General features: G+C 38.7%; 1 protein-coding gene and 1 long non-coding RNA gene across 2 annotated transcripts in view; one reads left to right on the top strand and one right to left on the bottom strand.

The window, feature by feature from the left end:
- hcrtr2 (hypocretin (orexin) receptor 2) overlaps positions 1–15,765 on the bottom strand; it is a 32,138-nt gene extending 16,373 nt beyond the window's left edge. The window contains exon 1 of the mRNA XM_034201939.1: positions 15,431–15,765. Coding sequence (XP_034057830.1) covers positions 15,431–15,644 — 214 coding nt within the window. The 5' untranslated portion in view covers positions 15,645–15,765. The remainder of the gene's footprint in view (positions 1–15,430) is intronic.
- On the top strand, positions 11,274–12,338 carry LOC117536856. Its single transcript, XR_004567629.1, has 2 exons — positions 11,274–11,409; positions 12,020–12,338. It is a non-coding gene; the product is annotated as an uncharacterized LOC117536856 (long non-coding RNA).
- Positions 15,766–18,090: the final 2,325 nt, after the last annotated feature.

The raw sequence follows: 18,090 nt of genomic DNA, 5'->3' as shown, positions 1-18,090 counted from the left end.
TCTCCATGTTTTCACTTACCTCATGCTACCTGTTTATGATTCACGGTTTTTGTCTTGTTTTTTCATGCCAACAGCTTTGTTTGAATACAGCTCGCTTTTGTTTTGGAACCCGCTTCCCTTTTTAACTGCATTTGAGTCCTAATATTCCCGGATCCTGACAATAGGTCCCCTTTAATTAACTGAGTCTGTGGCTCTGTTTGGATTTTTTACTTGTGACTGGTGTGCCAATGTCCTCTGGCCTCATTGGCTAAGTCGAGTGGATGCAACAAAGCAATAATCGTAAATGTTGTTTTTATCCGCCTGTTCTCAACCTTTATTACAGCTTTTAAATGCCACGCTAACCACAGTTAATTGTCCTGTACTCAACACCTGCTACTTCTGATGATACGTTTTAGGTGCCTTCAAATGTTACCAGTCTTTTCTTACATGTGGGTGGTTTTACCAGTGCATCATAAATAAATAAATAGATACTATATTATTTCGTAGAGCTTCCAATTCAGCCTGCGTGACACTGTACGTACATGTTTCCAGTGTTTTATCTCTATATATTGAGCTATTTAAATTGTGTTTGTGTGAATTCAATGAGGGTCATCTGTTTGAAGAAAGTAAGACTGATTATATGTTTATATAAATTACAGTAAGCCAGAATATTCAAAGTGTCAATCTACAAGCTTGTTGTGTTTGCTTGTAAGGTTAACTGTTCGGTTTGTTTAGAACATGATAGCATCAGAGGCCTGTACTACGAAGCTGGATTTTCCTAACCTGGATATGTTTGAGTTAGCCGGTTGGCCTAATCCAAAACATACGCGCTGTCGTTAAACTGTACTACGACGCTGGTTATCAAGTGGATCGCTCAAGCCAGCCGTGTCCTATCTAGTTAGGTGCGCGTTCACATGAAAGGGGTGGTATTTGGAGCATTCGACCAATCACAAACATGGAGAAGCGTACTGACAGCGCAGCATCTTACTTCCTGAATGAAAAGTGAACTTTAATACTAGTCAAATATGAAGAAGTTAAACTTTAAACATCCATGACTTAAACACTTTATCCAGGATAAAAGCAACCCGGTATCACGGTGAGACGTGAACATGTGACGCTTTACCATTGCTGGGAGACGTGAAGATGTCACGGTTTCGTCTTTTCAAAACGTGAAAAGCGTGACAGCTACACGATATTGTTAACCCATGTTAACCAGTGGAGAAATAACCGGAAATACCAAGCAAATGCTACCCCGACGTAATGATTTATTTTTTAATAGTCACACTCGATTACAGCGATTTTCTTGTTGCCCCAGCTGGTCGACACCTCTTTTAGCATAAACAAAGGCTACATTAATGTATTAAATCGATGTTAATCCATGCGTGTGGATGTGGAATTAACGGACGTGACGTTGTGCGATTGAGTTGCCAAGCAACAGCTTCGGTTCATGTTAATTTACAAACTATTCAACTACAACCGTAGTTATATTTAAAAACATGTTAGAAGGCCTCACGAAATACTTTAATGCACATTAAAATGTAAATGTGAAGGAATGTGTGTATAACAAAATACATCGGTCATTAAACGAAACCGGAAAGCGACGTAGGCAAGATCCTCAGCTCGATGATTGGATGGTTATCCGCAATGCATGCTGGGATTTGGTGTTTATGTGATGTGAAATCTGAAAACATTTTTTAAAAATACAATAATACTTTATTCCGAGTGTGCTTGCTTTTCTCTTTGAAAGTCATCACATAACGGCATTGTAATACACGGTTCGGCTGCATTAAATATTACATATCTGCTCTATTTATAGAGCCCTGATGAGAAGACTTCTAGACAAACATGAGGCACTGAAAACGTGACGTGGATCATAAATATATAAGCAATTAAACAACATCTTACATTTATTTTCACACAATACGTCTCCTTGCAGTATCAACACTAATTCGGGTGACTTTTATATTTGATCCAATTGGTAGATAGGCTGTATTTACACCATAACCGTGCAGAGCTGATAGAAAGGGTGGTCAAAGCACGTTATTGAATTGTATTATTTTATTATTAGATATTAATAGGAGGATGTGCAAAACAGACAAACTAATAAGGCTTAATTTAAACATTAAAGAGTACTTTAGGTTAAGGTCTTATTTTGAATAAGAAAAAAGCTTTAAGAAGAATATGGAGGGATGAAACCCTCTTGAAACCGCAGGTCCTTCCTTCCTGCAGCGGTCAGACTTTACAACCAGCACTGCCCCTTGTAGACCCTCCTACACACACAACACAGACTATAACACCCCTTGCTGCTAAATACAAACCAACTTTGTGCAATATATATATATGCCATTAATAACTGTGTAATTTATACCTGGCCACTAAATCAATATATATGCCGTTTTGTTTTTGATCTGTATTTTTGAAAATTATGTAACTTTTTATCTTTTTTTTAGCATATTGTTTCATATATTATAACTTAGTACTTTTTTAGCATATTGTTTATTTTATTCTAACTTAGTACTTTTTTAACGCATGTAAGATATGCAACACTAAGCTGTCTGTGGCTCTTTCCTGCTGTAACGCTGCACATTTCCCCTCTGTGGAACTAATAAAGGTATTCTGATTCTGATTCTTTAATGGTCACACATGCAGAGCACACAGCACACACAGTGACATTTGTATCTACAGATAAATATTAAGCCTGACAAAGTACTTAACGTCTAATATATTGCTTTCCTGCAATGTTAACTATGTTTAAGCACTTATTTGTTTATTATTAAACTGATATTATACATATGTATTATACTCTTATAAGATGTACGTAGATAGTATAAGAAATGTGCAGAATGACAGTTTAATGGTGGAGTATAAACACATATTGATAGATGTCTTGTAATGCACTGTTGAGGAACCTGCGACCCAAGTTTTTCATTCATTGCATAACTACACAGTAGTTGTGTATAATATGATATGTCAATAAACCGTAGCTTATAAAATCTTGAAATCTTGAAAGGGATGTTCAAACTAGTCATTATATACAGTCTTTAATGAACTATTAGTAGAGAATAACGAGTAATGACTATACTTTATAGAGATCCTATTAATATCTAATAATAAAATAATAAAATTCAATAACGTGCTTTGACCACCAGGTGTCCCTTTCTATCAGCTCTGCACGGTTATGGTTTAAATACAGCCTATCTACCAATTGGATCAAATATAAAAGTCAGCCGAATTAGTGTTGATACTGCAAGGAGACGTATTGTGTGAAAATAAATGTAAGATGTTGTATAATTGCTTATATATTTATGATCAACGTCACGTATTCAGTTTTGGCGGCAGTTCTCCTGTTTGTCCAGAAGTCTTCTCATCAGGGCTCTATAAATAGAGAACTACGGCAGATATGTAATATTTAATGCAGCCGATCCGTGTATTACAATGCCGTTATGTGATGACTTTCAAAGAGTAAAGCAAGCACACTCGGAATAAAGTATTATTGTATTTTTTAAAAACGTTTTCAGATTTCACATCACATAAACACCAAATCCCAGCATGCATTACGGATAACCATCCAATCATCGAGCTGAGGATCTTGCCTACGTCTGTTTCCGGTTTCGTTTAATGACCGATGTATTTTGTTATACACACATTCCTTCACATTTACATTTTAATGTGCATTAAAGTATTTCGTGAGGCCTTCTAACATGTTTTTAAATATAACTACAGTTGTAGTTGAATAGTTTGTAAATTAACATGAACCGAAGCTGTTGCTTGGCAACTCAATCGCACAACGTCACGTCCGTTAATTCCACATCCACACGCATGGATTAACATCGATTTAATACATTAATGTAGCCTTTGTTTATGCTAAAAGAGGTGTCGACCAGCTGGGGCAACAAGAACATCGCTGTAATCGAGTGTGACTATTACAAAATAAATCATTACGTCGGGGTAGCATTTGCTTGGTATTTCCGGTTATTTCTCCAATGGTTAACATGGGTTAACAATACCGTGTAGCTGTCACGCTTTTCACGTTTTGAAAAGACGAAACCGTGACATCTTCACGTCTCCCAGCAATGGTAAAGCGTCACATGTTCACGTCTCACCGTGATACCGGGTTGGATAAAAGCCACATAGCTGCACCTGCAAGGTGAATACAGCTGGCAAAAGAAAAAGTGTTTGAATGCGTACATTAACAGGTTGATGATATCACTGCCCCGTCTAAAACACGATCTGACTTTAATTACATTTGTCTCGAGTGTTTCGTCAACTTAATGTGTTGCTTAAAATAATACTTCTGCATACAGTAGGCCTATGTGACACTGTAAGGGTTGCACGGCCAGATACGGCTCAAGAAGCTGACTCAGATAAGGAGATATATGATACGATGTGATATGATGTGATATGAATGATAATGGGACACATCGACGTCTGCACTCAGTGTTATGTTGTGGCAGATATGTAAGTAAGCGTTCTTAACGCTAATGTTATAATAGTCAGATTGCTCTGAAGATGGGAGGTGATATTCTATTCATTTTCACGTTCACACAGTCGGTGATTTTTGCCGGCCGTCTTTCCTGCAACAGCAGTTTTTCTGTATTTCCTTTCTCCTGTAATATGACTTGATCGCTTTAAACTCCGCACACTGAGCTCTGATTGGTCAGAAGGCGGTGTTTTCACAGAGTTGATCTCCTGCAACCTGACCTGCTCCGGAGCAGGTTAGCCGCACAGCATAAATTACCATGGAGATCTAGCGTCATAGGACCGGAAAGCCGGAGTTTTCCCTGAAGTTAGCCGGCTAAGCGAAAATCCTGCTTCGTAGTACAGGCCTCTGCTCATGTCCCTGATGGATGCTTAAACAGATGTATAGTGGTGCAGAATGTCTGTGCATTATATAGGGACTAATGAGTGAAGCTCAGGGAAATGTTGAGGACTCGCCATAAGGACTGTGCATAGGTCCTAGTGAGGGAACTTCAAAGGTATCCTGAAGTGTTTATTTAACAGTTTGATGGATATAACATTGTTGTATCTGAGGAATTAAAGTAAAGGAATTGTGCACAGCTGATTGATTGATTGATTGAAAAGTTTATTAACAGCTTGTATATTGGGTACAGTACAGTACAGCTCAAAACATACAATTGTTAAGGGGATGCAGGCCAGAGAAAGACTTTCGTCTTGTTTACATCAGGGTCCCCCATTTCCAATTCATCATATCAGCTTGCACAGGGCTCATTATTGAATGCCAACCCAATCCCCAGAGGGGAACATTTTATTTAGAATGAAGTCTTCCACACTTTCTGGCAGGCTTGATTCACCTCACGGGTGTATGGATAATCAGGATTACAGTTTAATATGTTGATTTAGGTCAATTTGAGTGTGATTTCTAATTTAAAAATATAAATGGAAAACAGATGACAGCTGTAGTTGCCATCTGTTTTATTCAACAAAATTAATACTATACACCTATTTTATTTATTTATGTAAAAGGATATTATTGCTGTTGAGCATATTAAACTAAAAAATAAATAATTTACCAAAGAAGGATAACATTTTTTGCCATATAGTACCTGTAAACATGGACATATTACCCCACTATTGTGCAAACATTATTTTGCTATTATTCAAACATTATTAGCAGAACTATTTGGTGTATTTCTTTGGAGGAAAGCATGTAAATCTTCATTTTACTTAATGATTTTGTTACAAAAGAAAATAGCAAGTTGTGACTTAAAACATACTAGGAACACTACAGACATAGCGGTGGATTAAAAAAGTAGCTGCATCCACCAGTGCAGCTCTCACTAGTGCAGCTCTGCCCATTTGACTCCAGCTCTCACTGAACCACATGAGCAAATTCATGGCTCCCTGATGGTGGTTGGAAAAAGGAAAAAGAGAACATTAATTTAAAACAAGCAAGCCAAAAAAGGGCCAAATGGTAAGTAAATGCTTGGCATCAGATGGCAGGAACCACAATGCGCTTTCCTCACAGGGCAGAGTTAGCAGGTTTTCTAACAATGGAGTATTTGCAGCCTTATGGTCTCATCTTTGGTGGATTAGCATTGTGACGGTAACTAATGCTGCTGACCAAACCTGCAAGTTTTGTTACGGCCTCCAGATCAAAACAGAGTTAAACTGTAATCTGTGAAGAAAAGGGGAGCACCTTTTATACTGCATCCCATAATTGAGAAAACTACAACATCACTTAGTCTTATCGCTTCAAAGTGCTTGCTTGGACATTGATTAAATATCTAAATCGAAACATATTTGAAAAGTGGAGTGTTTGCCAGGACATTGATTTTATTTCTAATATAATCAATGTGTCCCCCAAACTATACACAGTATCCCTTCTAACATAAAGTGAGTAGCTTATATCTAGAATGAGTAAAATGGTAAATAGAGTAGATTAATGAAAAAGAGTCCTCAGTCCAAAAATCAGCTCCTATCGTCTATCCCTATCGTCTATTCCTTGACCTCTGTGTGAAACGTCACGGGGTTAAGGAATAGTGGATAGGAGAATTCAAAAGGACTTAGGAGAGTACTTTAAAGTTTAGAGAATTCGAATGCACTTTCACTATCCGACGTGTTTATGATGCGGCAGCTGACGTCATGAATGTGCGTCTGCTGCTGTGGGGAAACTATGGAAACTACAGTTTTCTATACAGCAGACTACAACATGGATGTATAATAAGAACAACGGACTACTGTAAACTCATCTAGAGACTCTGCACCGTGCTCTGATGCTGTTGTTTTATGCTTTATGAACGGGGACAACAGAGAAACATATTCTTCATGACCAAAGTTGGAAATTAAATAAAAAATGGAAAATGAAACTTATGCTCACCCTCTTCCTCCGGTCCACATTAATACAAATGATCCCAATACGTATGATTGTATGAAAAGATCTTAAAATCAATGCTGTATTTATTATAAACGTTAGTCCTTAACATCTATCACTGTGTATGTCACCATTCAAACATCTTTTAAAAGTTGAACAAACCCCACACAGCTCAGTAAAGACTGTGAGATGTTGACTTTATTTGATAATTTCAGTAAAAACGAAGGTTCATATTTCTCTTTTTGATTATAATACTGATGATCGTTCAAAACAAAACACTTTGGCAACTTACCACATACGTTTTAAAATGCTTAATAAGCACCGTAACTTTCATGATATAATTTCTCGGTCATAATCGGTTGTTTCCGTGAACGGCCGACTGTTGAGTGACGGCAAATGCTGCGGCTGCAATGCATTGTGGGGCAGCATTTTCTCCTCTCCTTTCGTAAAGGGAGGTCCAGTGGTTCCTAAGCTAAAGGAGGTTATAAAGGAAGTTTGAAACCTCCTTTCCTTTCATCTAGAGAATTGGAACGGCACTTATCATGGCTGCCACTGACGTACTTCCGGGTCATTTCACTTGGTTAGGAAGACTAAGACTAAGCTAAATGGACTATTGGACCGCAACCCTAGTCTTTGCAATCACTCAAAGCGCTTTTACAACATAAGTCAGCATTCAACCATTCAAATATACACTGGTGGTAAAGGCTGCCATATGAGGTACAGATCATTATTTTTATTTTTCCATAACTACTTTTGCTTATATCATTGCTATTTACAATGCTAATATCAATTATTATATACACCTGTCGAGTTCACTGGTACACATGATCCTGGGGAAGTGGGTCAGCTTTGAATTAGTTATTGTTCAAATATGCTGTTTGATTTGAACACAACACAAGATGAAAAGATGAAATCCTCAGGAAGCAAACAGGATCTGTTTGCACAGACACAAAAATAATAAACTCCTCACTATTTTGGAAGTAATGGGCTTAATCAACTCAAGACTTTTGTAGATGTGCCTTGGTCTGCAGGTGTCTACCACAAAGACACTCTTTAATCTCCTGCTCTTGTTTTTGGTCATAATTAAATTAATTTGTATAGTAACCATGTATGTATCTGATGCTGACATGTGCTGCTGGATGAACTAGGGATGTCTATAAAATGCAACAGCCGGTCATCACCATGCAGTGAAAGGACATTTTAGTGGTGTACTATAAACAAAATTACTTTTTACATACTGTTTCATGCAGAAATTCATTTTCATATTCATACATGGCTCTTGCTAACCAGCCCCTATTGTTTGAGTGGAAAATGTAACAATTCAATTGAATAAAAAATGTAGCCAAAGCAAAAAAACACTTTTATATGTTTCTATCTTTTAAGTGTCTATGTCTTCTATATTTGGAATAACAGTTATGTCTTTGAGTGCACTTGCTTCTTGATCCAATCTGGGGCTTCGACTAAGAGGAATATCTTGCTGATTGGCTGTTCTAGAGTTCTAATATTTTTCTTTCAGAAGTACACTCATGACTTGTCCTCTCGAGTTGGCCTTCACTTCAATGACTCTACCCAAGATCCATGAGCCTCTGGGGGCTTTTACAACAAAATCTCCTGTTCTGAGGTTTCTCTTGGTGCTTTTCAACTTCTGCAAGGCCTGGATCAGAGGAAGATATCATCTTTTCTTCCAGTCCAAAAGAGCTTTGTTTGTTGTTTTCGACTTGGTTATCTGCGTGTGTTTCTGGTTCACTTAAAGTTGATGTTCGAGGAGTGTTGGTGAACTGTTATTGCCTCAGCTTCACATAGGAATGTTTAGAAGATTTCATCATTACGTTTGATGCTCTTTGACAAACAGAAGGATCCTCTAACGAACAAATAAACCTTTATCACACCTCTCCATGGTGTAAACCGGCAGGCATTTGTTGAAGGTTATTTTTACATAATTTAAAGGGGCATATTTAATCTTACTTTGATTCCAAGCTTTTCTGTCTCAGTAAGACTGGTGCTGTTATTTTAACTTCCTCACCTGAATATATTTAAACATTAACTGGTGTCCACTTCTAGATAGTCAAGGCATGTCAAATGACTTCACAACTTTTAACTAAGATTTGGCTTTTTGACTTTTAACTCTCTTGTTATCTGATGACCTAAGTCATATACCCCAGGAAAGGAGTGTGAAAAAAAGTAATCATTATCAGCAAATTCATGATCAGTTTTATTCATCAGGTGGAAATAAAGCCGATAACAAATACTCATACATTTAACCTTCAGCTGTTACAATGGAAAATGAATGGATAATGACCTGCAGTTTAATATCTATTATGTTAATGGGATACATTACAGTTTCTCCGACAGTGATATCATTGTCAATAGTGATGCATTCCTTTTGTCCCTTTGAAATGAAACTCTTCATTTTCTCATGTGAATTGTGTTCATAATGCAGCAGCGCCTACAATTAGCTCCACTATTGGCCTCTGCTTGTCTGTGAATTGAGGAGCGCATACTGTAGATGCTGGGATTGCTTTGAATGTATCTGAAGTCTTTTCTCTTTCCCTCTGAGATTGTTGAGGCTGCAGTAGATTCTACTAGAAAGGACGATTTCCAATCATTTTTCACCTTGCTTTGAAATCTTAATGGTATGTCTTCATTAATAACAACATATATGACCACTCTCCTTTTCATTGTTCCTTTTTCTGGCTGATGCAGCACAGTAAATGCAGTCGTTTATAAGAGATTGCCCTAATGACTCAGATATGTTGCTAGAAGTTTTCTTTTACAATTCCTTTGTGTGAAATTTGCAAGCGCCATTGTTCTCGGATGTTTCTCGAAAGTTTTCAGTTTAATTTATGTTTGTTTTACTAACAGGCTACACTACACAATACTGTTCTTTATGTAACACTGTTTATTGCACAGACCACTCCTACATAGCTTGATTCGATTACATTTAGTGCCATTTAGAGAGTCAACATATTCTTACCCCCATTACAGCTTTCTTCTCTAAACCAATTTGGCCATATTTACTTCACTCACTAAAAGCTACTGCATTAAAAAAACAAAGTGTGAGACACAAAATGACAAAAAATTAGAAACTAGGATGATTATAAAAGCGATGTTTCACATTATAATGGAGACAACTATAATGAGAACCTGTCAGCTCTGAAACTAATGGCCCGTCAATGTAACCTACAAGTATTAATTACGTATATTTATGTTGTTTTCTTTCAATGGGAGAGAGAAGACAACCTAATGTGATTTCTTGCTATTTGTGGCATGGACATATTCATTGGGGTGATCAATATTAGCGTTGGATTACTGCCAAACCAAACGTGTGCAGCTCCATGTTATTGACAGTGCATCTGTCAGTCAGACAGAAATACCTGCTGCACTGAGCTGTATGCATTATTTCTGTGAGTCTGCAACATTCAGCATGTGTTGATACCCGAAAAGAATAAACGTGTGTTCCTTCTACAATATTACACTTTTTTTCTGACTCAAGCAGTATTTTTTTGCAGTGAGAAAATTGTCATGTCCAAGAAACTTATAGTGAAAGTTTATTCTTTATGTTAGTTTTGTCATGTCCCTTTGTCCTGTGCTTTATGTTTATTCCCTTAAAAACCTCTTAAGCCCCACGGACCCGAGCTCGGGTCCGAAAATGCTATATATGTAGCAACAGTGCTATATCTGAAGTGTCATTCATGAAACTATTAATATTCCATACCCATCTGACCGGAGGAAACTTGGCTAACTGACGATAAGAAAAAGAAAAAGAAAATTCGAAAAATACATCTCACAAGAAGCCTCTAAATGAGCCCATGGCAAAAACGGGCAATTGCTATTTCTGCTCATAACTCACAAAAACAATCATTTATAAATCATACTTTCTGCACAAACAACACATTTTCTGAAAGCTGAGATTCCACAGATTCCATGGGTATACACCCAATCACTACAGGCACAACATTAACCGAGCTAGCAGCCAGAACAGCCAGTAAACAATATCAGTTTTCAAATCCATGACAATAATGAGGTCTTACCTTGGCTGTTTTGTGATCTAAAGTTGTGTTCAAAGGAATAAAAACGCTGCTCAAGGTTAATCCAATGTCTCTTGTCACTTTAAAATGATTACTGATAATCAATCCTTTCATTCACGGCAGAAGAGTAGGTCCAGCGATTAACAGTCCGTGGCTTCAGCTGTGGGAGATGCAGTTTACGCATAGCTCCCCCTCCGCAGTCGTAACGTATTTACGTATTTTGAAACTGCCACTCGATTCGATTGGCTCTAACGATTCAAAAAAGGTGTCAATCACCCAAATCGACCAATGGGTTCAAGAGATAGGATCTTGCGCACAGCCCACTCTTTTTACGCAGCATAGCATGTCCCGCGGCGACAGGAGAGCAGAGAACGGCAGATCGATCAGCGAAACAACAGGATTTGTTTTCTTTGTCTTCATTGTAGCAATGGCAGCCAGAAAGAAGACTTTTTTGTCCGTCGAGGAGGCATTGGACATCGTATTTCAGGACTCTCCGTCGGAAGATAGTGATCTCGTCTCGCATAAAGGGGACAGTAATGACTCTGATTATGAACCTCCGTCACCGGAAAGGTATGTAATCTCTCTGTTTGTATCTATTACTTATTTATTTGGTGTAAGAGTATTCATCTGTTTTTATCTTTTTGTTATTTATTTGGTGTAAGAGTGTATTCATCTATAGTAATTTCACACACGTGACAATAACACGACGGCATCCATCTTGTGATATAATGTTCTTTCACACACTCAACAACAAACAAAGAAGATGGATGCCGTTTCTTGTTCTTGTTGTTGAAATAAACAAGACATATACATGTTGAATTTAACACGGTATTACATTTCATTTAGCTGACGCTTTTATCCAAAGCGACTTACAATTATTACTTATATTATATATATATACACACACACATGCATACATAATATGTATATACCCAATATACATATATATATAAATATATGACAGACGGAATATTATTAAATATTGAAAAGATTATATAAACCCTGTCTCACATAATTTACACGGTATACATTTTGAGTGATATAATGTTATTTCACACACTAAAAATTGATGTTCTGCTGTTGTTGTTGTTGTAGAGAAATTATTTCTGATTTGAGTTACATTTTTGAAAGTACAAGCCAGAGAATTAATTATTTGTTTTTTCCACATTTCTTTTCACAGTGAGGAAGGCGATGAGGATATGGCTTCTGGATGCCCGAGTATTATGGGGAAGATGCCACCAAGGTCAGGAGGTACTGTAGGAGGTGCTCTGATGCTGGCAACAGAAGGGTGAAGACACCTGTGTACTGCAGGAAGTGTCAGGTCCCTCTGTGCTTCACTACCAAACATAACTGTTACAGGGCATGGCATGACTTACTGGAGTAATACTGTAACATTCAGGGTTTGTATAAAGTTTTTTTTTTTTACCCAAAAAATGCTTGTTGTATAGTGTGTTGCTAATTTTTTTTAAATAAATCTGCTCCAGTTGGAGTCAAATGTTTCCTAAGTTTCCTAATTTTTATTGTGCAAGTAACATGCACCTCATTTTTTTTTGTTGCTATTATTATTTATTTTGTATGGAATGAATCATAGTGATAATTAAATGTTATACAATGATTTTTACAGTCTGGTACCTGAAAAAGGTTAAATGGCATCGATGGAACCAAATGTACCCAAATGTGCCCAAAGCTTAGTCCGCTTGGACTATTTTTGCTAAATCTCTCTAAAAAGGTCAATTCTCACTTGTTTTGCCTCAATCTTGATACAGGGTACTTATTATATGTTATACTTTGGATTCATAAAGCTTGTAGGCTACTAACCTATCATTCAAGGGTGGTTTTCACTATAAGTAATGGGTTTTATTTGGGCGGAGACAAAAATGTACACTTTTTGACTATGTTCCATCTGGATTTACTCTGACACTGAAACATCTTTATTGATTCTGACACTTCTACATCCAACTCACAGATGTGACCTTGCTTTGATAAAAGAAATTATTCATAAAACCCCTTTAGAAGTTAAGTTATAGTCCTTTGTTTTGGGCATGTCATTTTCGAGCCTGAAACCTGAAAAACAGGCTTGGGGCTTAAGAGGTTAATTAATTATCCCTCTCATTTCAGGCCTCCACGCTCCCCGCCCCCTTCTGTCTCCTGCGTCCTTGATTGTTTTCCCCGCCCTGATTGTTTCCACCTGTGTCCCCTTTACCTGTGTATATATTGTGTTAGCTCCCTCCTGTTCATTGTCAGTTCGTTGTCTCTCTATGACCTACGTTACTGCTTACCTCACGGACTTCTCACGGATCTATGTTATCGATCACTGTTCTAGTTTTCCTCGAAATAGTGTTTTTGTTTTCCTTGTTTTCATTACTGTGCAAATCCCAGTAAAGTCTTATTTTGAAACACTATCCGAGTCTGAGTTTGAGTCGTGCAATTGAGTTCATGCCTCAGAGTTCACTCCTTGACAAAAATGTTCTTTAAATACAGTATATTCAATCAAATAAATAAATTACATTTCATTTGGCTGATGCTTTTATCCAAAGCGACATACAATAAGTGCAAAAACCTTAAAGATTCAAACTAAGAAAGTATAGATATATTCACTTCAAGCTGATCATAGTAAGTGCTGGTGAATTAGTTACAAGGCCTAAATTCACTTCACATTTCTCATTCATTATAGTAAGACTATTTGAATGGTTGTATTCTCCCTTGTGCTGCATAAAGTGAGGAGGAAATGTGATATATTGCCACACTGCTATACAATGACAAATACACCTCAGCAATAAAATATGTATATGAACTGTTTCATTAACCTTTCAGTATGAAATATGCATGACACATACTTTATCTAATGAATTAGGAATAAATACTTCATTACATCTAATTGCAAATTAAGAGATAGTTGTAAGAAGGAGCTAACATATGCACAGCTGTTTCAAAGGTCCTGCATTTTTCAGACAAATATTTGAACCAATTAATAGGTGTTACAACATCAGGAAGATACGTCCCCAGCTGACACAGAAAGCGACTCAGGTTCTAGTCCAGGCTCTCGTCATCTCACGCCTAGACTACTGCAACTCCCTCCTGGCTGGTCTACCTGCATGTGCCATCCGACCTCTGCAGCTCATCCAGAATGCAGCGGCTCGTCTGGTCTTCAACCTTCCTAAATTTTCCCACACTACTCCGCTCCAACGCTCGCTTCACTGGCTTCCGGTAACTGCTAGAATCCACTTCAAGACACTACTTGCTTACCATGCTGCGAATGGATCTGGCCCTTCGTACATCCAGGACATGGTTAAACCGTACACCCCAGCGCGTGCACTACGCTCTGCATCAGCCAAACGACTCGCTGCGCCCTCGCTGCGAGGGGGACCCAAGTTCCCAACGGCGAAAACACGTGGGTTTTCTGTCCTGGCTCCAGGATGGTGGAATGAGCTCCCCATTGACATCAGGACGGCAGATAGCTTGCACATCTTCCGGCGCAAACTGAAAACTCATCTCTTTCGACTCCACTTCGAGGGATAGAACTATTAACGAAGCACTTTTATACTAATAAAGGACTGGCTTTTCTAAAGCCAGTTGAGTAGCACTTGAAATGTTTTTGCTCTATGAAACCTGATGTACTTATATGATTCTGTTTTCTTCAAGTTGTATTTTGTTGGACGAACGCACTTATTGTAAGTCGCTTTGGATAAAAGCGTCAGCTAAATGCAATGTAATGTAATGTAAAAATGTAATGTGAGCAATTATGACAAAACTGTGTTATCAATCAAAACAATGGTTCCAGTGAAGTCGAAAATCTTCAGTTAATAAGAGAGGGAGGAATCCTGCAGTGCGATGAAAAACATATATTGGCACAAAAAGCCTTGGGGAGTTGAGATCAAATGGATCAGACTGGGCAGCTTATTGCAATAACTCTCACTTCCTGTCACTGGTATATAAAAAAAATTAAGAATAGTGCCAAATATTTCACAATATGTTTTTCTATAAATTGCAACCATGTGAGTTTATGGTATGGTCAATAAAAGACAGAGAAGCAACTGAATTGTCATTTTGAGTCCACTTTACATTGTAGAAAAGCTCTTGCTCACTGCCTTTGCCTCATATTATCAGTATAAATCTGATTATAAATGGCTTTCTCAAATACCTCCGACATATCCAGCAACACAGCCCAATAAGAGACAATTGTGGAGATTACATGAAATTGAGACAAAATTGTAATTGGGGCATCACGTAATTCTATCATTATATAAAGCTATCTGTTCCCCCACTTAGCCTGAGATCAAACGTGGCCCCTCACACTGTGGTATAAGTGTTATGTCTGTAGTTTTAATCCAATTCAGGAACTGTGTATGTGCACTTTGCTTCACCAAAAGACACACTCTCCTCCTTGATCCTTCTCCATCAGAAGCTGCACTTTCACTGATCATAAAAAAACGTAACTATTTCGTTTTTTCATCCCAGGTGATCAACTTTCTGTCCTAGTAACACTGTGCTCATTCACATTCTCCCAAAAAGTTGTCAAAAGTGTTTTGTAGGATATTTACAGCACCGATTGCGCATGCATGGAAAAGGACATTACAGAGGTGCAACTTACCCAAGGAGTTTCCAATGAGAGAGACGAAGAAAACAATAATGTAAGCAACGATGAGAACCCACTCATACTGCTTGGGGTGTAAGTACTCTCTCCAGATGTATCTCAGAAGTTCGTCGTCGTCATCATCATGCGGGTGTAACTCCGCGCTGATGTTGGCCACATGTGCCGAAGATAAACACTCCTCGCAATCAGAATTCCCTGTGATCCCAGACATCCTTCGAGGTATTTATGTGTCTGTGGTATTCCTGCTGTTCAGCGAGTGTCTTCAGTGACCGCGGGTTGTGGAGCACTGCCAGTGGAGACGCGGCGGAGTGGAGCGATAATAACGCTCCTCACCCGTCAGTGTGACGCTGATATCTTCTCCTTCTCCGTGAAAGACCGCAGCAGGACTCACACACCAACACAGGGAGCAACCCACAACCCTCACGGAAAAGGAAAAAATCAGGAGGGGAAGCAGAGAACTGAAATGACATATTCAAATCAAAATCAAATCAAGTTTTATTTATATAGCACATTTATAAACGATTTTTGGTCGAGCCAAAGTGCTGTACTAAAAATAGCCTACAGTAGAGACACTTTACAGCAAATACAACAGCACAGATTGTTCAGAATATCAGTATGAGAAAAACGACACCCTCTATCCTTAGACCCTCACATCGTACAAGGAAAAACTTCCATAGAAAACCCACAGTTTAAGGGGGGAAAATGGGAGAAACCTCAGGGAGAGCAACAGAGGAGGGATCCCTCTCCCAGGACGGACAGACGTGCAATAGATGCCGTGTGTAAATCGAAGAGATACATTTTACAGCATATAGACCGAATGTTAGGAAATGCATACATGTGTCTGTAATAAGAAAATGAATCCACGAGGATGTCAGCTACAATCCTGTGGAAGTCATCAGGGAAGCAGCATGACGAGACCCAAGGCAGGACCGCAGAGACAGGTTCAGCCACGACCAGTGGTGTAGTGGGGATTTTTTTACTGGGGGGACGCTATTTTAATTAGGTCCAAACAATGCCACACAAGTGCGCACACGCGCAGTGCACTCACAAAACGGGCAGACAGGTCCACAGAAACCGGCATGTATGCTTAATCCTACTGTAGTTACTGTACTGCGAAAAGAAGACGGCGCTGCGCTCAACACACACACAGACTCAAAACCATGGACACACAGATACATACATTACATAAACAATGTATAGGCCTAAATTGCATAAGCTACAGTATTGCAACTAAGCAGACAGCGCTGCTTCTCTCTCTCTCTCTATCTCCACTTTCAAAATCTATTTAAAACTCATAACAAACAAACAAAATTCCCAAAGTTGTCCTGAAATTAACGTATTAAATAAACGAAACGAAAAATATAGCCTACTTATGCAAAGAACATTGAATCTGGATTTGAAATTATTCTGATTAAGCCTACATTGCAAATAAGCAGACAGCGCTGCTTCACACAGTCTCACACACACGCAGTCTCACACACACACAGTCTCACACACACACAGTCTCACATACACACAGTCTCACACACACACACACACACACACACACACACACACACACACACACACACACACACACACACACACACACACACACACACACACACACACAGACACACACACACACACACACACACACACACACACACACACACACACACACACACACACACACACACACACCTCTTGTTTCCTCCGCCACATCTCCTCCGTCCATACCTCTGGGAAAGGTGAGCTTGAGCTAGCCAGGCGAACGTTGCTAGCGCAGCTAACGTTAACGTTAGTGCTAGCATTATCCACGGCTCTTCTGGTGATGTAGTACTAGTAGCAGCTTCACTTGTAGCTTCGGTGCTGCTAGCCTCTTTCTTCTTGTGAATGATATTCTTTTTAGAAAATAAGTAAAGTAAAAAAAAAAAATTCTGCCATTATAGAGCTTTTTCGTTAGCGTTCTTGAGGGAAAGAGCTGCCGCAAAATCGGCGGGCGGCGAGCTGGGGGTGTGTCACTGGCACCCCCAGCTCGCCGCGGGGTCACGAGCGTGATCACGAAGCATAATTTTTTAAGGAAATCGTTTTTAGTTTTTATTCTAATTACTTACTGTGAAATGAATTATGTTTTTGTCATTATTACAACAAACACACACTTGCAACTAATAACACTGGCAATGATTTTATGTATTAGACTATTGAAAAAAAGATCATGCTCCAAATAAGTGGGGGTACGGCGTACCCCCGCGTCCAACGCCCACTACACCACTGGCCACGACCCGAAGTCCACGACTTAATCCAGAACTCAGGATAGAGGATCGAAGACACAGGACTACAGCAAGAGGATCAGCCTCGACTCCGGATCCCGGCGTATATAGACACAATATTGACACATATTGTTTTATGGAAATTGTTTAGCCCCTCTATAACACTAAACGTATAATCACAATTGCAGGATATCAAATATTCTTTATTGCTTTAAACGTTCTCTTCGGAGATACCATTTGCATTGAAATTACGTTTTGTTCAAATGTAAACACCTATAGGTATCTCATGTGCTGCTAATAGCAGGTAATACTTGGAGTGGGCTTGACTGCATGGGTAATGAGCTGTTACAGCTTCTATTTTTAAATTAAGTCCATAACTCTATTAGGAGCCTCTATATTAGGAAA

This window comes from Gymnodraco acuticeps, unplaced genomic scaffold (assembly GCF_902827175.1).
Source record: "Gymnodraco acuticeps unplaced genomic scaffold, fGymAcu1.1, whole genome shotgun sequence".
Classification (NCBI taxonomy): Eukaryota; Metazoa; Chordata; class Actinopteri; order Perciformes; family Bathydraconidae; genus Gymnodraco; species Gymnodraco acuticeps.
This window is presented reverse-complemented; position numbering and strand designations above follow the sequence as displayed.